This window comes from Odontesthes bonariensis, chromosome 2 (genome assembly GCF_027942865.1).
Source record: "Odontesthes bonariensis isolate fOdoBon6 chromosome 2, fOdoBon6.hap1, whole genome shotgun sequence".
Taxonomy (NCBI): Eukaryota; Metazoa; Chordata; class Actinopteri; order Atheriniformes; family Atherinopsidae; genus Odontesthes; species Odontesthes bonariensis.
In genome coordinates, this window is record NC_134507.1 from 708,537 (window position 1) to 731,570 (window position 23,034).

At 46.1% G+C, this 23,034-nt stretch overlaps 3 protein-coding genes across 3 annotated transcripts in view; all 3 read right to left on the reverse strand.

Moving 5' to 3' along the window:
* The window catches only part of acss1 (acyl-CoA synthetase short chain family member 1), a 56,158-nt gene extending 51,210 nt beyond the window's left edge, over positions 1-4,948 (reverse strand). Inside the window, exon 1 of the mRNA XM_075473669.1 lies at positions 3,972-4,948. Coding sequence (XP_075329784.1) covers positions 3,972-4,287 — 316 coding nt within the window. The 5' untranslated portion in view covers positions 4,288-4,948. The remainder of the gene's footprint in view (positions 1-3,971) is intronic.
* Positions 4,949-7,508: 2,560 nt separating this feature from the next.
* On the reverse strand, positions 7,509-13,245 carry LOC142388458 (uncharacterized). Its single transcript, XM_075473718.1, has 6 exons — positions 13,062-13,245; positions 11,743-11,899; positions 11,285-11,343; positions 11,137-11,214; positions 9,816-10,685; positions 7,509-9,094 (listed from the first exon to the last, which is right to left on the reverse strand). Exons 1-6 carry the CDS (start codon positions 13,188-13,190, stop codon positions 8,825-8,827), a joined length of 1,563 nt encoding a protein of 520 aa, XP_075329833.1. The 5' UTR covers positions 13,191-13,245; the 3' UTR covers positions 7,509-8,824.
* A 2,527-nt stretch (positions 13,246-15,772) lies between these two features.
* Positions 15,773-23,034, reverse strand: part of vsx1 (visual system homeobox 1 homolog, chx10-like) — an 8,933-nt gene continuing 1,671 nt past the window's right edge. Inside the window, exons 4-5 of the mRNA XM_075473854.1 lie at positions 18,989-19,184; positions 15,773-16,220 (exon numbers count right to left, since the gene is read on the reverse strand). Of these exons, the coding sequence (XP_075329969.1) occupies positions 15,937-16,220; positions 18,989-19,184 (480 nt within the window). The 3' untranslated portion in view covers positions 15,773-15,936. The remainder of the gene's footprint in view (positions 16,221-18,988; positions 19,185-23,034) is intronic.

Here is a 23,034-nt window from a genome sequence, read left to right on the forward strand (position 1 = left end):
ACCGGAGACGGTTCCTCTGACCGGAGACGGTTCCTCTGACCGGAGACGGTTCCTCAGCCTGGAGACGGTTCCTCAGCCTGGAGACGGTTCCTCAGCCTGGAGACGGTTCCTCTGACCGGAGACGGTTACTCTGACCGGAGACGGTTCCTCAGCCTGGAGACGGTTCCTCTGACCGGAGACGGTTCCTCAGCCTGGAGACGGTTCCTCTGACCGGAGAGGGTTCCTCTGACCGGAGACGGTTCCTCAGCCTGGAGACGGTTCCTCTGACCGGAGACGGTTCCTCCGACCGGAGACGGTTCCTCAGCCTGGAGACGGTTCCTCTGACCGGAGACGGTTCCTCAGCCCGGAGACGGTTCCTCTGACCGGAGACGGTTCCTCAGCCCGGAGACGGTTCCTCTGACCGGAGACGGTTCCTCAGCCCGGAGACGGTTCCTCTGACCGGAGACGGTTCCTCTGACCGGAGACGGTTCCTCTGACCGGAGACGGTTCCTCAGCCTGGAGACGGTTCCTCAGCCTGGAGACGGTTCCTCTGACCGGAGACGGTTCCTCAGCCTGGAGACGGTTCCTCAGCCTGGAGACGGTTCCTCTGACCGGAGACGGTTCCTCAGCCTGGAGACGGTTCCTCAGCCTGGAGACGGTTCCTCTGACCGGAGACGGTTCCTCAGCCTGGAGACGGTTCCTCTGACCGGAGACGGTTCCTCAGCCTGGAGACGGTTCCTCTGACCGGAGACGGTTCCTCTGACCGGAGACGGTTCCTCAGCCTGGAGACGGTTCCTCTGACCGGAGACGGTTCCTCTGACCGGAGACGGTTCCTCTGACCGGAGACGGTTCCTCAGCCTGGAGACGGTTCCTCAGCCTGGAGACGGTTCCTCAGCCTGGAGACGGTTCCTCTGACCGGAGACGGTTACTCTGACCGGAGACGGTTCCTCAGCCTGGAGACGGTTCCTCTGACCGGAGACGGTTCCTCAGCCTGGAGACGGTTCCTCTGACCGGAGACGGTTCCTCAGCCTGGAGACGGTTCCTCTGACCGGAGACGGTTCCTCCGACCGGAGACGGTTCCTCAGCCTGGAGACGGTTCCTCTGACCGGAGACGGTTCCTCAGCCCGGAGACGGTTCCTCTGACCGGAGACGGTTCCTCAGCCCGGAGACGGTTCCTCTGACCGGAGACGGTTCCTCAGCCCGGAGACGGTTCCTCTGACCGGAGACGGTTCCTCTGACCGGAGACGGTTCCTCTGACCGGAGACGGTTCCTCAGCCTGGAGACGGTTCCTCAGCCTGGAGACGGTTCCTCTGACCGGAGACGGTTCCTCAGCCTGGAGACGGTTCCTCAGCCTGGAGACGGTTCCTCTGACCGGAGACGGTTCCTCTGACCGGAGACGGTTCCTCTGACCGGAGACGGTTCCTCAGCCTGGAGACGGTTCCTCAGCCTGGAGACGGTTCCTCTGACCGGAGACGGTTCCTCAGCCTGGAGACGGTTCCTCTGACCGGAGACGGTTCCTCAGCCTGGAGACGGTTCCTCTGACCGGAGACGGTTCCTCTGACCGGAGACGGTTCCTCAGCCTGGAGACGGTTCCTCTGACCGGAGACGGTTCCTCTGACCGGAGACGGTTCCTCTGACCGGAGACGGTTCCTCAGCCTGGAGACGGTTCCTCAGCCTGGAGACGGTTCCTCAGCCTGGAGACGGTTCCTCTGACCGGAGACGGTTACTCTGACCGGAGACGGTTCCTCAGCCTGGAGACGGTTCCTCTGACCGGAGACGGTTCCTCAGCCTGGAGACGGTTCCTCTGACCGGAGAGGGTTCCTCTGACCGGAGACGGTTCCTCAGCCTGGAGACGGTTCCTCTGACCGGAGACGGTTCCTCCGACCGGAGACGGTTCCTCAGCCTGGAGACGGTTCCTCTGACCGGAGACGGTTCCTCAGCCCGGAGACGGTTCCTCTGACCGGAGACGGTTCCTCAGCCCGGAGACGGTTCCTCTGACCGGAGACGGTTCCTCAGCCCGGAGACGGTTCCTCTGACCGGAGACGGTTCCTCTGACCGGAGACGGTTCCTCTGACCGGAGACGGTTCCTCAGCCTGGAGACGGTTCCTCAGCCTGGAGACGGTTCCTCTGACCGGAGACGGTTCCTCAGCCTGGAGACGGTTCCTCAGCCTGGAGACGGTTCCTCTGACCGGAGACGGTTCCTCTGACCGGAGACGGTTCCTCTGACCGGAGACGGTTCCTCAGCCTGGAGACGGTTCCTCAGCCTGGAGACGGTTCCTCTGACCGGAGACGGTTCCTCAGCCTGGAGACGGTTCCTCTGACCGGAGACGGTTCCTCAGCCTGGAGACGGTTCCTCTGACCGGAGACGGTTCCTCTGACCGGAGACGGTTCCTCCTCCGCCACCATCTGGTAATTACGTGCTGGAGACGCGTGACATCCTCAGGACACACGATGGAAACTGACTTAATTTGGGTTCTGATTGAACATTAATCCCAAAGTGGATTTAGGCCGAAGATCCTGTTTGAGGCTCAGGCAGGTTCACCGAGTCATTTATGTAACGCAGAGCAAGAAAAAAAGCTGATCCTGTATCAGATCTGCTGCAGAGCTGTGGTTATTGGATTATCATTGGATTAAATCTGAGACAGAAAAACAACAGACATCTGAAATCTGATTTCTGGAGGGTTTTACACCACGAAGCCGGGGACACGCCATCAGACCGCCAGCTCAGTTTCAGAACCAGAGAACCAGAGAACCAGAGTACCAGAGAACCAGAGAACCAGAGAACCAGAGAACCAGAGAACCAGAGAACCAGAGAACCAGCCTCTGGTCCGCTGACCAGTTTCTGTTACCTGCAGACAGTCTGACAGCCTCAGCTTTTATGTCTCATCATTCTGCTTCCGTCTCCTCGTCCCATCCCACAAAGTTACAGAAAAACCCTGAAGCAGAAAATATGTTTTCGGCTTTTATTTCTCATCTGAACACCTTGTTTTTTGGACCAAAGTGCAGAGCAGAGAAAACGACCTGAAGGTCTGATTTAAAGCTGAATAACAACAGGAAAGCTTCTAAATAAAGACAAAAAGATGCAATAAAATCCCTGGAGTTACTCTTCCCTTCAGGTGTTACTGATGCTCTGTGTTTCTGTCTCTGACCTGAATGTTTTTCCAACCTTCTCTTTTCTTTGTTGTTGCTGGAACGCTCAGAGCAGCTGACTGAGAACATCCATCTCTCTGGTTTCCTGTCAGTCAGCAGCTGGAACAGCTGGTTAAACTCTTTAAAGTCACATAAGTTATTAGGAAACACATTTATTAAATATTATTCATTATATTTATTACATTTATTATATATTATTTAATATATATTTATTACATATTATTCATTATATTTATTACATTTATTATATATTAATTATATATTTATTATATATCATTCATTATATTCATTACATTTATTATATATTATTTAATATATATTTATTATACATCATTCATTATATTTATTACAACACATTTATTTAGAATAAATAAATAAATAATCTTATTCCATCTTTTAGGTGTTTTATAAAGACGTTCAGCTGTTATTTTAAATGGTTTGATCTCAGATCTGATGATATTATTTATTATTATTTATTATTGAAACAAAGGGTTTGACCTCTGACCTGCTGTGGTTCCTGTTTTTAGTGCTGATGACCACGTGGGTCAGTTTGATAGGACAACACCTTCACATGCACGCTCACAAGCACACTCTGGTGTTCTTTTCATTTTCTTCTCCATTGATCCTGTTTGAATAAAAACCTCCAGCAGCTCATTGATCTGATCAGGTTATTGATCTGATCAGGTTATTGATCTGAGGGGAAAGTTCCGGTTCGGTTTGATCCACTTTAACTCCGAGCAAACAGCGAGCTTCTGCACTTATGGATCATCAGAAATGTATCGATCAGCGGAGGGAAGCAGGACCACAGACCGGATTATTGATCAGCTGCCTGAGGAACTCACCGGACACGTTCAGCTTCCCTCCCCGGAACCAGCTGATCTCCCCGCGGCTCAGCTCGCAGTCCCGGACCTGCTGGAAGGGTTCCATCCAGCGGAGCCTCTCTGCGGCGGCCGCCCCCCAGAACCGGTCCGGGTCCGTCACTGAGAGCCGGTACAGGTCCCGGTAGGGCAGCCGGGACAGGGAGCTCCAGGGGCCGGGAGGGGGCGGCGGGAGGGAGGACAGCCGGCGGCTCCACCCGCTCCGGCTCTGCCCCGGTACCAGCGTCCTGCAGCGGCCCAAGAGGGTCCAGAAGAGTGCGGTCTCCCTCTGAGCAGCCATGTTGATCCTGAGCGGTGTGAGCTGCGACTGAAGCCCCCCCCCCCTACAGGTGAGCTCAGGTGCGGCAGACAGGTGGAGCCAACGGCTCACTGATCATTAATCAATAACTCAGACCGGTTCATTCCTGTTCACAAACTCACTTTCAGCATTTTGACTTTTTTGCATCACAAAAATACGAAGGGAGAGAAAATAGGGCCAAGAGATTGTGAGCTCTGACTTTTTCCTGGAGAAGGATTTTGTGATGCAAATGTATTACTCTGTTGAACGCATATTGTTCTGAGAAGCAAAACGCTTTATTTTTTAAACCCCAGCCAACTAGCCGGACTACCTTCATCAGCACCAAAACGAGGCTGGAACTCTGCTCACAGGACGCAGCAGGGGGTAAGAAGATGTTCATAAATGATGTTGCTGATATGGGATGTTATAAAGCTTCATGTCAGAAGAGGCGAACTGTCTCTTTAAAGCAGCCTAACGCAGTTCCTTTAAGCCCAATAACATGTTGAAGTCTGTGTAATAAGAAGCTCTGAGATCCAACAGGACCAGCAGACACAAGCTTTCCATACTCATCATGATCTTAGTGATGAAGTTTCTCACTCTGACGGCTGCTGCCCCCTGCAGGTCAGAGCAGGAGCTGCAGGTTCAGCTCAGGTTCGGACCACCTGAGACCCTCTGCTGCTGAGTCCACATGAAACATTAAACTGTGAAAGCAGAGGAAGCTAAAGCTCGGCCTAAAGCTCGGCCTAAAGCTCGCTCTAAAGCTCGGCCTAAAGCTCGCTCTAAAGCTCGGCCTAAAGCTCGCTCTAAAGCTCGCTCTAAAGCTCGGCCTAAAGCTCGGCCTAAAGCTCGGCCTAAAGCTCGCTCTAAAGCTCGGCCTAAAGCTCGCTCTAAAGCTCGCTCTAAAGCTCGCTCTAAAGCTCGGCCTAAAGCTCGCTCTAAAGCTCGCTCTAAAGCTCGGCCTAAAGCTCGGCCTAAAGCTCGGCCTAAAGCTCGCTCTAAAGCTCGCTCTAAAGCTCGCTCTAAAGCTCGGCCTAAAGCTCGGCCTAAAGCTCGCTCTAAAGCTCGGCCTAAAGCTCGGCCTAAAGCTCGCTCTAAAGCTCGGCCTAAAGCTCGGCCTAAAGCTCGCTCTAAAGCTCGGCCTAAAGCTCGGCCTAAAGCTCGGCCTAAAGCTCGGCCTAAAGCTCGCTCTAAAGCTCGGCCTAAAGCTCGCTCTAAAGCTCGCTCTAAAGCTCGGCCTAAAGCTCGCTCTAAAGCTCGGCCTAAAGCTCGCTCTAAAGCTCGGCCTAAAGCTCGCTCTAAAGCTCGGCCTAAAGCTCGGCCTAAAGCTCGCTCTAAAGCTCGGCCTAAAGCTCGGCCTAAAGCTCGGCCTAAAGCTCGCTCTAAAGCTCGGCCTAAAGCTCGGCCTAAAGCTCGCTCTAAAGCTCGGCCTAAAGCTCGGCCTAAAGCTCGCTCTAAAGCTCGGCCTAAAGCTCGGCCTAAAGCTCGGCCTAAAGCTCGCTCTAAAGCTCGGCCTAAAGCTCGGCCTAAAGCTCGGCCTAAAGCTCGCTCTAAAGCTCGGCCTAAAGCTCGCTCTAAAGCTCGCTCTAAAGCTCGCTCTAAAGCTCGGCCTAAAGCTCGCTCTAAAGCTCGGCCTAAAGCTCGCTCTAAAGCTCGGCCTAAAGCTCGGCCTAAAGCTCGCTCTAAAGCTCGGCCTAAAGCTCGGCCTAAAGCTCGGCCTAAAGCTCGGCCTAAAGCTCGGCCTAAAGCTCGCTCTAAAGCTCGGCCTAAAGCTCGGCCTAAAGCTCGGCCTAAAGCTCGGCCTAAAGCTCGGCCTAAAGCTCGCTCTAAAGCTCGGCCTAAAGCTCGGCCTAAAGCTCGCTCTAAAGCTCGGCCTAAAGCTCGCTCTAAAGCTCGGCCTAAAGCTCGGCCTAAAGCTCGCTCTAAAGCTCGGCCTAAAGCTCGGCCTAAAGCTCGCTCTAAAGCTCGGCCTAAAGCTCGGCCTAAAGCTCGCTCTAAAGCTCGGCCTAAAGCTCGCTCTAAAGCTCGGCCTAAAGCTCGCTCTAAAGCTCAGCCTAAAGCTCAGCCTAAAGCTCGGCCTAAAGCTCGCTCTAAAGCTCGGCCTAAAGCTCGCTCTAAAGCTCGCTCTAAAGCTCGGCCTAAAGCTCGCTCTAAAGCTCGGCCTAAAGCTCGGCCTAAAGCTCGGCCTAAAGCTCGCTCTAAAGCTCGCTCTAAAGCTCAGCCTAAAGCTCAGCCTAAAGCTCGGCCTAAAGCTCGCTCTAAAGCTCGGCCTAAAGCTCGGCCTAAAGCTCGCTCTAAAGCTCGCTCTAAAGCTCGGCCTAAAGCTCGGCCTAAAGCTCGCTCTAAAGCTCGGCCTAAAGCTCGGCCTAAAGCTCGCTCTAAAGCTCGGCCTAAAGCTCGGCCTAAAGCTCGGCCTAAAGCTCGCTCTAAAGCTCGGCCTAAAGCTCGGCCTAAAGCTCGGCCTAAAGCTCGCTCTAAAGCTCGGCCTAAAGCTCGCTCTAAAGCTCGGCCTAAAGCTCGGCCTAAAGCTCGCTCTAAAGCTCGGCCTAAAGCTCGCTCTAAAGCTCGGCCTAAAGCTCGGCCTAAAGCTCGCTCTAAAGCTCGGCCTAAAGCTCGGCCTAAAGCTCGCTCTAAAGCTCGGCCTAAAGCTCGGCCTAAAGCTCGCTCTAAAGCTCGGCCTAAAGCTCGCTCTAAAGCTCGGCCTAAAGCTCGCTCTAAAGCTCAGCCTAAAGCTCAGCCTAAAGCTCGGCCTAAAGCTCGCTCTAAAGCTCGGCCTAAAGCTCGCTCTAAAGCTCGGCCTAAAGCTCGCTCTAAAGCTCGGCCTAAAGCTCGCTCTAAAGCTCGCTCTAAAGCTCGGCCTAAAGCTCGGCCTAAAGCTCGGCCTAAAGCTCGCTCTAAAGCTCGGCCTAAAGCTCGCTCTAAAGCTCGGCCTAAAGCTCGGCCTAAAGCTCGCTCTAAAGCTCGCCCTAAAGCTCGGCCTAAAGCTCGCTCTAAAGCTCGGCCTAAAGCTCACTCTAAAGCTCGGCCTAAAGCTCGGCCTAAAGCTCGCTCTAAAGCTCGGCCTAAAGCTCGCTCTAAAGCTCGGCCTAAAGCTCGGCCTAAAGCTCGGCCTAAAGCTCGCTCTAAAGCTCGCTCTAAAGCTCGGCCTAAAGCTCGGCCTAAAGCTCAGCCTAAAGCTCGGCCTAAAGCTCGCTCTAAAGCTCGGCCTAAAGCTCGGCCTAAAGCTCGGCCTAAAGCTCGGCTGGGATCATTAAGCTGTTTGTTTGCAGATTTAAGCAGATCAGTGGGATTACTTTGTTGTTTGTCAGATGATAGATAGATAAATACTTTATTCATGATGATGTTGATGATGCTGTGAAACCTGCAGCAGACATGTTGGGAAAGGACCAGGATGCTGTGAACGTACAACTTTATTAACACACTGACTGAAGACAGCAGCTGCTTATAAACTGAAACCCCCAAAACCTGGAGAGGAACCCTGCTCTGAAGATGACCAACACCAGTCAGGTGACCTGAGAGTCAGGTGACCTGAGAGTCATGTGACCTGAGAGTCAGGTGACCTGAGAGTCATGTGACCTGAGAGTCAGGTGACTCCGGGGTCATGTGACCTGAGAGTCAGGTGACCTGAGAGTCATGTGACCTGAGAGTCAGGTGACTCCGGGGTCAGGTGACCTGAGAGTCAGGTGACCTGAGAGTCAGGTGACTCCGGGGTCATGTGACCTGAGAGTCAGGTGACTCCGGGGTCATGTGACCTGAGAGTCAGGTGACTCCGGGGTCATGTGCGCAGGTCAAAAACGCATAATTCTCTGCATTGGTTTTTAGAAGAAGCGATAATCCACGGAGCCAGACTGGCTGTGGAACTCTGCGCAGGAGAGCAGGCAGCGTGTGGACAGAGAAACTCAAACAGCACAGTGAGAACTCTGAACAAACCTCCGGTAAGAAACAACCGGTGATCTGCAGTGGAGGGTTCTTCACGGCGCCATTGCGACCAACTCGTTTTCATCGGTGATAAACCCCGGAGTTTTAAATGAGTGTCCTTTTTGCAGTATGTCTGAGAATGTGTGAGGCTGAGAGAGTTTTTCATTTTTTAGCAAAAGCTTTTACGGAGTGTTGTTTACCAACTCACTTTTTATCTGTGGTGTGTATTACAGCAAAGCCAACAGTTTTCAGTCTCGGATTTTAAATTTTTTAGTGGCAAAAATGGCCGTCTATCTGTCTGGGAGGGACAAACTGCAGGCGGGACCTCAGCTTGATGTCGTGGCTCTGTGGAAGTGCAACGTGAAAGCGAGGCTAAGGTTGGAGTTTTGCTTCCACAGAGCCACCATGGACGAGTTTAAAGAACTGGGGTTTTAAAAAAGTGCTGTGCACCATGTCACATGCAATATAATAAGATATTAATGTGATTATTATATTTCTGATAATGTGTAACATGATTTTAACTGAATTGTGTAAATAAATGTTTTGTTAAAAGTCTTCTTCTTCTGCTCATTTTGCAGGTTTACTTCCTGTTGGAGTCCAGGCTGAAGGCGGGGCTTACAGGGGGTCAGAGGTCAGCGCCCTGCCCCTGCTGCGCCTGCCTCAGGTGAGCTTTGGTCTGCAGGTGAGCCTTCAGGAAGGTGAGCAGGCGGAAGTGCTTCCCGCAGGCGTGGCAGCTGTGCGGCGTCTCCCCGGTGTGGATGCTGCGGTGCCGCGTGAAGCTGGCGGCCATGTTGAAGGTCTTGTTGCACAGCGAGCAGCTGTAGGGCTTCTGGCCGCTGTGGGTGTAACGGTGGTCGCGCAGCAGCTCCTTCAGCCGGTAGCTCTTCCCGCACACCTGTTGTGGAGACATTTTTAAATCCAGGTTAAAAACATTTCTGTTCTCATGTGTCTACGCATGAAATCTGCACGCCATCTTTGAATTTATCTGGACTGTTGCTTGTTTTTAAATTCATTTAAATGATTTTATTTGTTTCTCTTTATATTGTTTTATATATTTTAATGCTTCTTCCACTCCCTGCTGCAATGCTTTTATTTTATGTGAAGCACTTTGAACTGTTTTAGACATGAAATGTGCTACAGATCAATTTGATTTGATATGTTCTTAAAAAGATGCCTTTTGACCTGGTTGTTCTGGTGGCTTTCTGACATTGTGGGGGCTGTTCCCTTGCATCCTCATCTGAATTACAGACGGCGTCTGCTGGCTCAGGAGCTCCATGACTGCTCGATGTAGATATTTATTTGTGGTTCTGGACGTTCATGAGCTATTTTGTGCACTGGAAAAAAATCTAAAGTATATTTGTCTCATTGAGTATCTCATTACACTTAATATAAGACACAACTGCCTAACAAACACCATTTCAGCCAGATATAGGGACTTGTTTGAAGACAATACATCTGGAATATCTTGTTAAATGAAAAAGTCTTGAAAACAAATTGTTTTGAGTCGGATTTCACATGAAACAAGCTTTTTTTTTTTCATTTGAAGAGGTTTTTAAGCTATTCATAAACCGGACAACAACCAGGCACACTGTGTAATTAGTGTAATTCCCGCAGACCTCGCAGTGGTACGGCTTCTCCCCGGTGTGGCTCCTCTGGTGGAGCCGGTGCTGCGACGCGTTGGGGAACTTCTTCCCGCAGACCTCGCAGCTGATGATGGCGGCGGCGGCGGGCAGCTCGCCGGCCGGCAGCTCGTGGGCGTGCTTGCTGATGACGTGGTTCCTCAGGCAGCGGAAGCTCTTCCCGCAGACGGAGCAGAGCTGCCGCTCGCCGCCGTGCGTGGCCTGGTGGCTGCGCAGGTTGGCGGCCTGCGTGAAGCCCTTCCCGCAGGTGGCGCAGCGGTGCGGCCGCGCCCCCAGGTGCACCAGCTTGTGGCGCGTGAGGTGGCAGGCGTGGAAGAAGCCCTTCCCGCACACGTCGCAGATGAAGGTCTTGTCGAAGTGCGTGGTGCGGTGGGTCTTCAGCACGCTGACGCAGGAGTAGCCCTTCCCGCAGATGTCGCAGTGGCAGCTCTTCTCGCCGGTGTGCCGCGCCTTCACGTGCAGGTCGCGGTGCGCCTTGTGGTTGAACCTCTTGGGGCAGTGGTCGCAGGCGTACGGTAGCAGCCCGTGCTCTCTGATCTCATGTTCGCGGAGCTTCAGGACGCCGGTGAACGAGGAGCCGCACACCGAGCAGGCCGGGTGGGACTTCTGCTCGTGTTTGGAGAGCCGCTCGGCGTTGGGAAACAGCATGCCGCACCGCGAGCACCGCAGGGGGGTCTCTGCCGCCGCCGGGGCGGCGCTCTTCTTCCTGCGGCCACCGCAGGATCTTCTGGCTCCGCCCTCTGCGGCGGCGGGACGCGGAGATGATGGCCGAGCATAGTCGTGGTCATCGGCCTGACGGGGAGGGGAGGTGGAGGGCCTCACCTCACCTGTGGAGCCGGCGCCGCTCTCACCTGAAACAAAGACAACATTTTAGTTCCGTTCGCCAAGTAGCATCTAAATCAGAACCTGAAATGAACCTGGCTAACGTAGCCTGGCTATGTGCGAGGCTAACGTAGCCTGGCTATGTGCGAGGCTAACGTAGCCTGGCTATGTGCGAGGCTCACGTAGCCAGGCTATGTGCGTGGCTAACACAGCCTGGCTATGTGCGAGGCTAACAAAGCTAGGCTATGTGCGAGGCTTCCGCAGCCTGGCTATGTGCGAGGCTAACACAGCCTGGCTATGTGCGAGGCTAACACAGCCAGGCTATGTGCCAGGCTATGTGCGAGGCTAACACAGCCTGGCTATGTGCGAGGCTTCTCAGAGGGACCTTAGGGCACCTTCTCATAGGCATTCGGCATTCAGGTAAAAGTATCAGAAGTATGGACCTTTTTCCTCTCCCTGTTCTCCATCAGGTGACCTCACCTTCAGCACCATCAGCACCATCAGCAGTGCTCTGCAGCGCCACCAGCAGGCCCCGGGAGTCAGCAGCAGCATTCTGTGAAACAGACATAGTATCAGTCTGGTTCTCAGCGCCTTCACTGACCGCAGCCGGTTCTCTTACTGACCCCGTAAACCAGGATGTAGGCGTGTCCTGAGGGGGGGCGCCACACACCTGCGTCCTCACCTGCAACACACAGAACACAGCTGAGCTCGGGCAGAAACACGGCAGCTGGCAGACGGTGGAAATGCCTGGATGGACAACCACATGATGGACCACATGCTCAGAGAGCCGGAGAACAAGCCGCTGCACTTCCTGTCTCCATCAGCTGTGCAGCAGCTTCAGGGGAAAGTACAACAGATCGAATCTGCATCTGAATACGCTCCAACATCTCTGGGTCGGGACTCTGGATCGGGACTTTTCCACAGTGTAATAGATGTAAATCTGTTATTTTTCTGAGTTTAAAATGCATCTTAACTGCGAGATTTTTCTCCTTTAACTTAATTCTCATGTGTTGAGCTGTTTCTGCTTCTAAAGTAAATGAGACTAAACTTCATCTTTGCCCACATGAACGTCCCTGCTCACCTTCTCCTGTCGGAGACTTTAACGCCTCACAGGTGTCATCAGACGGGGGCGGAGCCTGTAGCTCAGACGGGGGCGGAGCCTGCAGCACCTCCACCATCTTCAGGAGTCTGTCCACAGCCTCCACACACAGACTGTCCACCGCAGCTCTCAGCTTCTCCTGAGACGAGAAGAAAATACTATAATATTTATCCTGTTAAAGATCCACAAACTGAATGAAACATCCAACAGAGTGATGTCACAGGGCAGGGGTGAGGCTGGGGTATTTTTAGTGGTGCCAAGGCCCCACCGTGCGATAGCTCGGCACCGCCTGGCTCAGCACATTTTTAAAATATTATATTATGCAAAAACACTTTTTTTTTTGCTCAAGGATGCATTATTTTAGTGACCATTTTATTTATTTTCTAGCATTTGTTTTAACTCTTTACTCCCAAAATAAATGTTGAGTTATCTTCAATATTTGTCTCAGGCTCTCTGTTATCACAGTCTTTTGAAATGAAGAGGTTAAAATTGAATGTTGTAGGGGAAAACACTTCTCAAAGCAAAACTAATACGGCTCCAAAATTTATAAATGTACTAGTTCGCCTCAATTAGTGAGAAATAATGTGCCTCTGTGAGCACTGGGGGCTGGCCCCCCCCTAAAGACCAGATCCTAGAACCGCCCCTGTCACAGGGTCAGACAGGTAGAGTCACCTGAGCAGCAGCTGCAATCTGAGCTCAGGACCCTGCTGGTGTCCTCACACTGACAGGGTCCTGAGTTCAGCTTCATCAATCCGATCAACATCTCACCCCTGACTTTCTCTTCCTGATGGTATAATCTCCTTTTATGTTAGAGCTATACACGTCTCTGTAATCTCTGTAGAAACCAGAGAAGAAGAATGCAGAACCTGCCTGAGAATAAGTCCGTTTTTAACTTTTCTGTAGTGTGAAACTAATTCACTGACAGCTGTTTCTGAGCACAATGATGAAAACCAAAGATGAACTGATGGTGAACCATACGGCGTGCTTAATGTTTAAATATATATTTATCATGTAGTTCTGTGGTGTGAGAAGCAGCTACAAAAAGCACTCCTGAACCCTGTTTTTAACCGATTAGAAAGCGGAAAACCCTCCGGTAGGAAAGCCTTTCCGAGCCGGTCTAACATTGCATGAAGAACTCGGTTAATGTTCTTTAACTTTATATAAATCGTGGTTCAATTGAGCAAACAAAACGAATAGGCTTAAATCGTAAACTTTTTGAATGGAGTTTGGCGTGTGGTCGTCACAGAAGGAGACTATAACCGGAAGTTAGCTGTTAGCTACATTTAGCAACGCTAGCTTACCTCTGCTTCCGGGTTTTGTGTATTTAGAGAGACTTTCTTCACCACGGTGAAAATCTCCGTGATCACGGCTTTGGCCAAGTTGTTAACGATGGATGCCACCTCATTTCTAAAAGCGATTGAGTCCCCCATGTTAAAGAATCCCGCCGCGGCGGATTAGCTTAGCTCACTAACGGCTGACGGAGGATTCAGGAAGTGACGTATTTGTCTCATCCAGCGACCAATGGCTGCTCCGTGATGTCAGCGAAACCCGCATTTCACTGAATCTGTTTTACTACTTTAACAATTTTACTACTTTTACGGTTTTAATAGTTTAACGGTTTACTACTTTAACAATTTTAATACTGTTACGGTTTTAATTGTTTAACGGTTTAATACTTTAACAGTTTTAATACTTTAACGGTTTTAATAGTTTAACAAATATCCGACATAAATCCAACTTGGTTTATCACTTAAATTTTTAACATCTAAAACATCTAATTTCCTGTAAGTGCTGCGCTTGATTTTTGATTCAAACTCAGAAATAAAGATGGAAATTAAATTAAATTAAATTAAACTTTTACCTAAAGCCGTCAAAAATGTTTAGAGGCAATGTTTCAGTGAGAGAAATTAAAGAAGATATTTGGAAGTTATTAAAAAACATGTAAAACTACTAAATTAGCTCAGTGAAAAGAATGTTAATGAGTTAAATGTTTAAATCCACCTCAAATTCAACGAAAATATAAAGAAACTTTAGGATAATGTTTGGAGAACCACAGTCATATATTCATAAAAAAGGATAAAAATGTATTAGTTTATAAATAAAGCTCATATATTATATTAAATGTATTATTATTATTATTTCAATATTTAAATTCATTTGTAAAACACCGTAGGAAATAAAAGGAAATACGTTTCTATCAGTTATTAAATAATCAGGATAATAACTTCAATAAAAAGATGGAAATTAAATAAAATTAAATAAAACTTTTAACTAAAGCCGTCAAAATATTTAGAGGCAATGTTTCAGTGAGATAAATTAAAGAAGACATTTGGTATATTTAGAGATATTTAAAGATATAAAAAAACATGGAAAACTACTAAATTAGCTCAGTGAAAAGAATGTTAATGAGTTAAAAGTTTAAATCCACCTCAAATTCAACGAAAATATGAAGAACTTTAGGATAATGTTTGGAGAACCACAGTCATATATTCATAAAAATGTATTAGTTCATAAATAAAGCTCATATATTATATTTAAATAATCTTTAAATTAATTTGTAAACTACCAGAGGAAATTAAAAGGAAATACATTTCTATCAGTTAAATTTAATAATCAGGATAATAACTTCAATAAAAATATGTAAATTAAATATAAGGAATAGAAAAAAAATAACATTCAATTTTTAAATCATTTAAATGATAAATAAATCATTTTAAATCAAACTGGATGAAGCAAAAGTAAAATTAATTTAAATATTGAAATTATATTTTTTGTGAATCTGTTATTAGAAATTAAATTAAAATATAAACATCTTTATTTTCACATTTGTCATAAACAGATTTTCACGTTCGCTTTTTTAAAATATCTTTATTATATTTATGTTCTTTTTTATTATTATTGATTAATTTTCTATTTGTTATGTTTTTACAAAGTAAATAGTTTAAATATGATCATGTTTGAATAGTTTAATGAGAAGCCTTTATAATCTGAAGCATGTTGATCTTATTTCTCTCTCAAACTGTAAATATTTGTTCTTCTTTCAGCCAGAATGATCATTTTAGGTCAATAAAAGGTTAATATAAAAGACACATGAGATGTTTCCAAAAATACTTTGTTTTTATTCAGCATACATATGATTATAATGATAATAATAATAAAGATAATAAAGAGACTTTTTAAATATGACATTTGAATTACATTCATTCACAGAGCTTCAGTCAGAGCCCGACTATAAAACACACAGAAACATGGAGATAAAACAAACAACACGACCATGAACACAGACACTCTGACGGGCCTTTCACGGCCTCGGCTGGTTCTGACTCAACACTCGGTCCCAGTTCACAGGACCGTCTCACCGCTGTGGCGTTCAGAGCGTTCGGTTCTTGTTCTGGGACTCCAGTGGAGTTCGGTTCTTGTTCAGGGACTCCGGTGAAGTTCGGTTCTTGTTCTGGGACTCCGGTGAAGTTCAGTTCTTGTTCTGGGACTCCGGTGAAGTTCGGTTCTTGTTCTGGGACTCCGGTGAAGTTCGGTTCTTGTTCTGGGACTCCGGTGAAGTTCAGTTCTTGTTCTGGGACTCCGGTGAAGTTCAGTTCTTGTTCTGGGACTCCGGTGAAGTTCGGTTCTTGTTCTGGGACTCCGGTGAAGTTCGGTTCTTGTTCTGGGACTCCGGTGAAGTTCGGTTCTTGTTCTGGGACTCCGGTGAAGTTCGGTTCTTGTTCTGGGACTCCGGTGAAGTTCGGTTCTTGTTCTGGGACTCCGGTGAAGTTCGATTCTTGTTCAGGGACTCCGGTGAAGGAGCTCTGAATGATTCTCATGTCAGAAACCATCTTTTTATTGCCCCTGACTCCTCACTTTGCCCCTCAGTCCATCACGTGTCTGTCCCTTTAAGGCCCCCCTCCCTACGGGCCCCCTCTCCTCTGATTGGTCGGCTCCTGGAAGCCTGATTGGGCAGCACCTACGGGGAGCTGTGCTGCCCTTACATTAAAAATAAATAATAAATAAACAGATACTTCTAACACAGTTTTCTGGTAAACTTTGTACATTTCAGTGCCGGAACTTTGCATAGCAACAAATGATGTAACGGCTGCTTGTTTACTGGCTGAACTCCTGAAAGAAGAGCCAATCAGAGCAGTCCTCTGCCTCTTCAGTACACCATCAAACCCCTCCGCCCCTTCAGCTGTCCGATTCGCCGCCGCTCTGCCTCTGTGGCGAGGGGGCGGTCCTCGTGGAGGCTCCGCCCTCCTCCGGCGGCGGCTGCTGCTGCTTGGAGGAGCTGGACAGGTCGATGGCCACCTCCTCCTCCAGCTCCTCCTCCTCCTCCAGAAGCTCCTCCTCTTCACGGGCCTCGGCGCCACGCTGTCGCTCCGAGGCGTCGCAGAACGGGTCTGAACGGGTCGGGTCTGACGCCGGCGGGCTGGAGCACTTCTTCGCCATTTCCAGAGACTTCTTGTGCATCCCTGTGGGGGGGCAGAGTCAGATCAGATTCAGTCCATATTGATTTGTTTGCTGTTTACACTCCTGCTGTGAGATGTTCTATTGGACCGTTGCTAAGCTAACCCTGTTAGCAACCTAACTAACCTGTTAGTTAGGGATCTAAACGACTACTTTCTCTCCTGAAGATGTTTCAAATGTTGCTAAAGTTTACAGAGTTTAGAGCTTAAGGGAAATCAGCTTCAGGCCGGCTGATTTCAGCTCGGGCAGGAGCGAAATGCATTGTGGGTAAACGCGCTGCATACTGTCTGATCGATGAGTATGCAGTATGTAGTATGTAAAATGCAGTGTGTGGTATGCAGTATGCAGTATGCAGTATGTAGTATGCAGTATGCAGTATGCAGTATGCAGTATGTAGTATGTAGTATGCAGTATGCAGTATGTAGTATGTAGTATGCAGTATGCAGTATGCAGTATGTAAAATGCAGTATGTAGTATGGAGTATGCAGTATGCAGTATGTAGTATGTAGTATGCAGTATGCAGTATGCAGTATGTAGTATGTAAAATGCAGTATGTAGTATGGAGTATGCAGTATGTAGTATGCAGTATGTAGTATGTAAAATGCAGTATGTGGTATGCAGTATGCAGTATGTAGTATGTAGTATGCAGTATGCAGTATGCAGTATGTAGTATGAAGTATGTAGTATGTAAAATGCAGTATGTAGTATGGAGTATGCAGTATGCAGTATGTAGTATGTAGTATGTAAAATGCAGTATGTAGTATGGAGTATGCAGTATGCAGTATGTAGTATGTAGTATGTAGTATGTAAAATGCAGTATGTGGTATGCAGTATGCAGTATGCAGTATGTAGTATGTAGTATGTAGTATGCAGTATGCAGTATGCAGTATGTAGTATGAAGTATGTAGTATGTAAAATGCAGTATGTAGTATGGAGTATGCAGTATGCAGTATGTAGTATGTAGTATGTAAAATGCAGTATGTAGTATGCAGTATGCAGTATGAAGTATGCAGTATGTAGTATGCAGTATGTAGTATGTAAAATGCAGTATGTGGTATGCAGTATGCAGTATGCAGTATGTAGTATGTAGTATGCAGTATGCAGTATGTAGTATGCAGTATGTAGTATGTAAAATGCAGTATGTAGTATGGAGTATGCAGTATGCAGTATGTAGTATGCAGTATGTAGTATGTAAAATGCAGTATGTAGTATGCAGTATGCAGTATGAAGTATGCAGTATGTAGTATGTAGTATGTAAAATGCAGTATGTGGTATGCAGTATGTAGTATGCAGTATGAAGTATGTAGTATGCAGTATGTAGTATGTAGTATGAAGTATGTAGTATGCAGTATGTAGTATGCAGTATGTAGTATGTAAAATGCAGTATGTGGTATGCAGTATGTAGTATGCAGTATGAAGTATGTAGTATGCAGTATGTAGTATGTAGTATGAAGTATGTAGTATGTAGTATGCAGTATGTAGTATGTAAAATGCAGTATGTGGTATGCAGTATGTAGTATGCAGTATGAAGTATGTAGTATGCAGTATGTAGTATGTAGTATGAAGTATGTAGTATGCAGTATGTAGTATGCAGTATGCAGTATGCAGTATGTAGTATGCAGTATGTAGTATGCAGTATGAAGTATGTAGTATGCAGTATGTAGTATGCAGTATGCAGTATGCAGTATGTAGTATGTAAAATGCAGAATGCAGTATGCAGTATGCAGTATGCAGTATGTAGTATGCAGTATGCAGTATGTAGTATGCAGTATGTAGTATGTAGTGTGTAGTATGCAGTATGTAGTATGTAGTATGCAGTATGTAGTATGCAGTATGCAGTATGTAGTATGCAGTATGCAGTATGTAGTATGTAGTAAGTAGTATATAGTATGTAGTATGCAGTATGTAGTATGCAGTATGCAGTATGTAGTATGCAGTATGTAGTATGTAGTATGCAGTATGTAGTATGCAGTATGCAGTATGCAGTATGTAGTATGTAGTATGCAGTATGTAGTATGTAGTATGCAGTATGTAGTATGTAGTAAGTAGTATGTAGTATGTAGTATGCAGTATGTAATATGCAGTATGCAGTATGTAGTATGCAGTATGTAGTATGCAGTATGCAGTATGTAGTATGCAGTATGTAGTATGCAGTATGCAGTATGTAGTATGCAGTATGCAGTATGTAGTATGCAGTTTGTAGAATGCAGTATGTAGTATGTAGTATGCAGTATGTAGTATGTAGTATGTAGTATGTAGTATGCAGTATGTAGTATGTAGTATGCAGTATGTAGTATGTAGTTTGTAGAATGCAGTATGTAGTATGTAGTATGCAGTATGCAGTATGTAGTATGTAGTATGTAGTATGCAGTATGTAGTATGCAGTATGTAGTATGCAGTATGTAGTATGTAGTATGTAGTATGCAGTATGCAGTATGTAGTATGCAGTATGCAGTATGTAGTATGCAGTATGTAGTATGCAGTATGTAGTATGTAGTATGCGGTTTCGAACACAGCCACAGTTTATCAGCTGGCTTCTGAAAGTCTGGCAGCAGCTTCCTGTCTGAGGGCTCCGGTGCGCCCCCCTGTGAGAACGGAGACGCCTGCTAACCTGAACCAGCAGCTAAGTCCTGGTGCCCCCCCCCCTTCAGTGTCTGTGGTGATGTAAGCAGTGACATCACCGCCAGGCTGCGTCCTGTCATGTGACCTGACGCTAACGCTGCGTGTGCCGATGTGTATTGATGCCGGTGTGGTGCGTGTGCGTGGCACTGACGTGCATGCGGCTCACCGAGCAGCCAGGGGGCGCACGATCCCATCATCCCGTTCTTGGCGGAGTTCAGGATGGACTCCGGCAGCGGGATGGAGTGGCGCACCATGGCGCCGTACAAGCCGTACTCCGCCATCACGCTGCTGCGGCCCCAACACTTTTCCCGCTTACGCCACTTCGCCCGGCGGTTCTGGAACCAGACCTGGAACCCAGAACCAGAACTCTTTAAAGAGGCTCAAAACAAAGGAACCCAGAACCAGAACTCTTTAAAAAGACTAAAAAACAAAGGAACCCAGAACCAGAACTCTTTAAAAAGGCTCAACAATAAAAGAACCCAGAACCAGAACTCTTTAAAAAGGCTCAACAATAAAAGAACCCAGAACCAGAACTCTTTAAAAAAGACTCAAAAACAAAAGAACCAAGAACCAGAACTCTTTAAAAAGGCTCAACAACAAAGGAACCCAGAACCAGAACTCTTTAAAAAGGCTCAACAACAAAAGAACCCAGAACCAGAACTCTTTAAAAAGGCTCAACAACAAAGGAACCCAGAACCAGAACTCTATAAAAAGGCTCAAAAACAAAAGAACCCAGAACCAGAACTCTTTAAAAAGGCTCAAAAACAAAAGAACCAAGAACCAGAACTCTTTAAAAAGGCTCAACAACAAAGGAACCCAGAACCAGAACTCTTTAAAAAAGACTCAAAAACAAAAGAACCAAGAACCAGAACTCTTTAAAAAGGCTCAACAACAAAGGAACCCAGAACCAGAACTCTTTAAAAAGGCTCAACAACAAAAGAACCCAGAACCAGAACTCTTTAAAAAGGCTCAACAACAAAGGAACCCAGAACCAGAACTCTATAAAAAGGCTCAAAAACAAAAGAACCCAGAACCAGAACTCTTTAAAAAGGCTCAACAACAAAGGAACCCAGAACCAGAACTCTTTAAAAAGACTCAACAACAAAGGAACCCAGAACCAGAACTCTTTAAAAAGACTCAACAACAAAGGAACCCAGAACCAGAACTCTATAAAAAGGCTCAAAAACAAAGGAACCCAGAACCAGAACTCTTTAAAAAGGCTCAACAACAAAGGAACCCAGAACCAGAACTCTTTAAAAAGGCTCAACAACAAAGGAACCCAGAACCAGAACTCTTTAAAAAGACTCAACAACAAAAGAACCCAGAACCAGAACTCTTTAAAAAGACTCAACAACAAAGGAACCCAGAACCAGAACTCTATAAAAAGGCTCAAAAACAAAGGAACCCAGAACCAGAACTCTTTAAAAAGGCTCAACAACAAAGGAACCCAGAACCAGAACTCTTTAAAAAGACTCAAAAACAAAGGAACCCAGAACCAGAACTCTTTAAAAAGACTCAAAAACAAAGGAACCCAGAACCAGAACTCTTTAAAAAGACTCAAAAACAAAGGAACCCAGAACCAGAACTCTTTAAAAAGGCTCAAAAACAAAGGAACCCAGAACCAGAACTCTTTAAAAAGGCTCAACAACAAAGGAACCCAGAACCAGAACTCTTTAAAAAGACTCAAAAACAAAGGAACCCAGAACCAGAACTCTTTAAAAAGACTCAAAAACAAAGGAACCCAGAACCAGAACTCTTTAAAAAGACTCAAAAACAAAGGAACCCAGAACCAGAACTCTATAAAAAGGCTAAAAAACAAAAGAACCCAGAACCAGAACTCTTTAAAAAGACTCAAAAACAAAGGAACCCAGAACCAGAACTCTTTAAAAAGACTCAAAAACAAAGGAACCCAGAACCAGAACTCTATAAAAAGGCTAAAAAACAAAGGAACCCAGAACCAGAACTCTTTAAAAAGACTCAACAACAAAGGAACCCAGAACCAGAACTCTTTAAAAAGGCTAAAAAACAAAGGAACCCAGAACCAGAACTCTATAAAAAGGCTAAAAAACAAAGGAACCCAGAACCAGAACTCTTTAAAAAGACTCAACAACAAAGGAACCCAGAACCAGAACTCTTTAAAAAGACTCAAAAACAAAGGAACCCAGAACCAGAACTCTTTAAAAAGGCTAAAAACAAAGGAACCCAGAACCAGAACTCTTTAAAAAGGCTAAAAACAAAGGAACCCAGAACCAGAACTCTATAAAAAGGCTAAAAAACAAAGGAACCCAGAACCAGAACTCTTTAAAAAGACTCAACAACAAAGGAACCCAGAACCAGAACTCTTTAAAAAGGCTAAAAAACAAAGGAACCCAGAACCAGAACTCTATAAAAAGGCTAAAAAACAAAGGAACCCAGAACCAGAACTCTTTAAAAAGACTCAACAACAAAGGAACCCAGAACCAGAACTCTTTAAAAATGCTAAAAACAAAGGAACCCAGAACCAGAACTCTTTAAAAAGACTCAACAACAAAGGAACCCAGAACCAGAACTCTTTAAAAAGACTCAAAAACAAAGGAACCCAGAACCAGAACTCTTTAAAAAGGCTCAACAACAAAGGAACCCAGAACCAGAACTCTTTAAAAAGACTCAACAACAAAGGAACCCAGAACCAGAACTCTTTAAAAAGACTCAAAAACAAAGGAACCCAGAACCAGAACTCTTTAAAAAGGCTCAACAACAAAGGAACCCAGAACCAGAACTCTTTAAAAAGACTCAACAACAAAGGAACCCAGAACCAGAACTCTTTAAAAAGACTCAACAACAAAGGAACCCAGAACCAGAACTCTTTAAAAAGACTCAACAACAAAGGAACCCAGAACCAGAACTCTTTAAAAAGACTCAAAAACAAAGGAACCCAGAACCAGAACTCTTTAAAAAGACTCAAAAACAAAGGAACCCAGAACCAGAACTCTTTAAAAAGGCTCAAAAACAAAGGAACCCAGAACCAGAACTCTTTAAAAATGCTAAAAACAAAGGAACCCAGAACCAGAACTCTTTAAAAAAGACTCAAAAACAAAGGAACCCAGAACCAGAACTCTTTAAAAAAGACTCAAAAACAAAGGAACCCAGAACCAGAACTCTTTAAAAAGACTCAACAACAAAGGAACCCAGAACCAGAACTCTATAAAAAGGCTCAACAACAAAAGAACCCAGAACCAGAACTCTTTAAAAAGGCTCAAAAACAAAGGAACCCAGAACCAGAACTCTTTAAAAAGGCTCAACAACAAAGGAACCCAGAACCAGAACTCTTTAAAAAGGCTCAAAAACAAAGGAACCCAGAACCAGAACTCTTTAAAAAGGCTCAACAACAAAGGAACCCAGAACCAGAACTCTTTAAAAAGGCTCAAAAACAAAGGAACCCAGAACCAGAACTCTTTAAAAAGGCTCAACAACAAAGGAACCCAGAACCAGAACTCTTTAAAAAGGCTCAACAACAAAGGAACCCAGAACCAGAACTCTTTAAAAAGACTCAACAACAAAAGAACCCAGAACCAGAACTCTTTAAAAAGGCTCAACAACAAAGGAACCCAGAACCAGAACTCTTTAAAAAGGCTCAACAACAAAGGAACCCAGAACCAGAACTCTTTAAAAAGGCTCAAAAACAAAGGAACCCAGAACCAGAACTCTATAAAAAGGCTCAACAACAAAGGAACCCAGAACCAGAACTCTTTAAAAAGACTCAACAACAAAGGAACCCAGAACCAGAACTCTTTAAAAAGACTCAAAAACAAAGGAACCCAGAACCAGAACTCTTTAAAAAGACTCAAAAACAAAGGAACCCAGAACCAGAACTCTTTAAAAAGGCTCAAAAACAAAGGAACCCAGAACCAGAACTCTTTAAAAAGGCCAAAAAACAAAGGAACCCAGAACCAGAACTCTTTAAAAAGACTCAACAACAAAGGAAACTAGAACAGAAACCAAAGAAATAAACAGAGCCTGAAAAATAAAAGTGTGTTTCTGCTGGTTTGGAAGAAGTTGATGTAGGTTGTTTATTTGCTGTATAAAAACAAACAAACAAACTTTTTTTTATTATTATTATTAAGTTTTTCAAAATAAAGTTTTGATTCCTTCTCATTTCCAGGTTTCTGACTGGCCTATGTCTGGTTTTATGAGGTGGACCTCCATCCTTTAACCCAT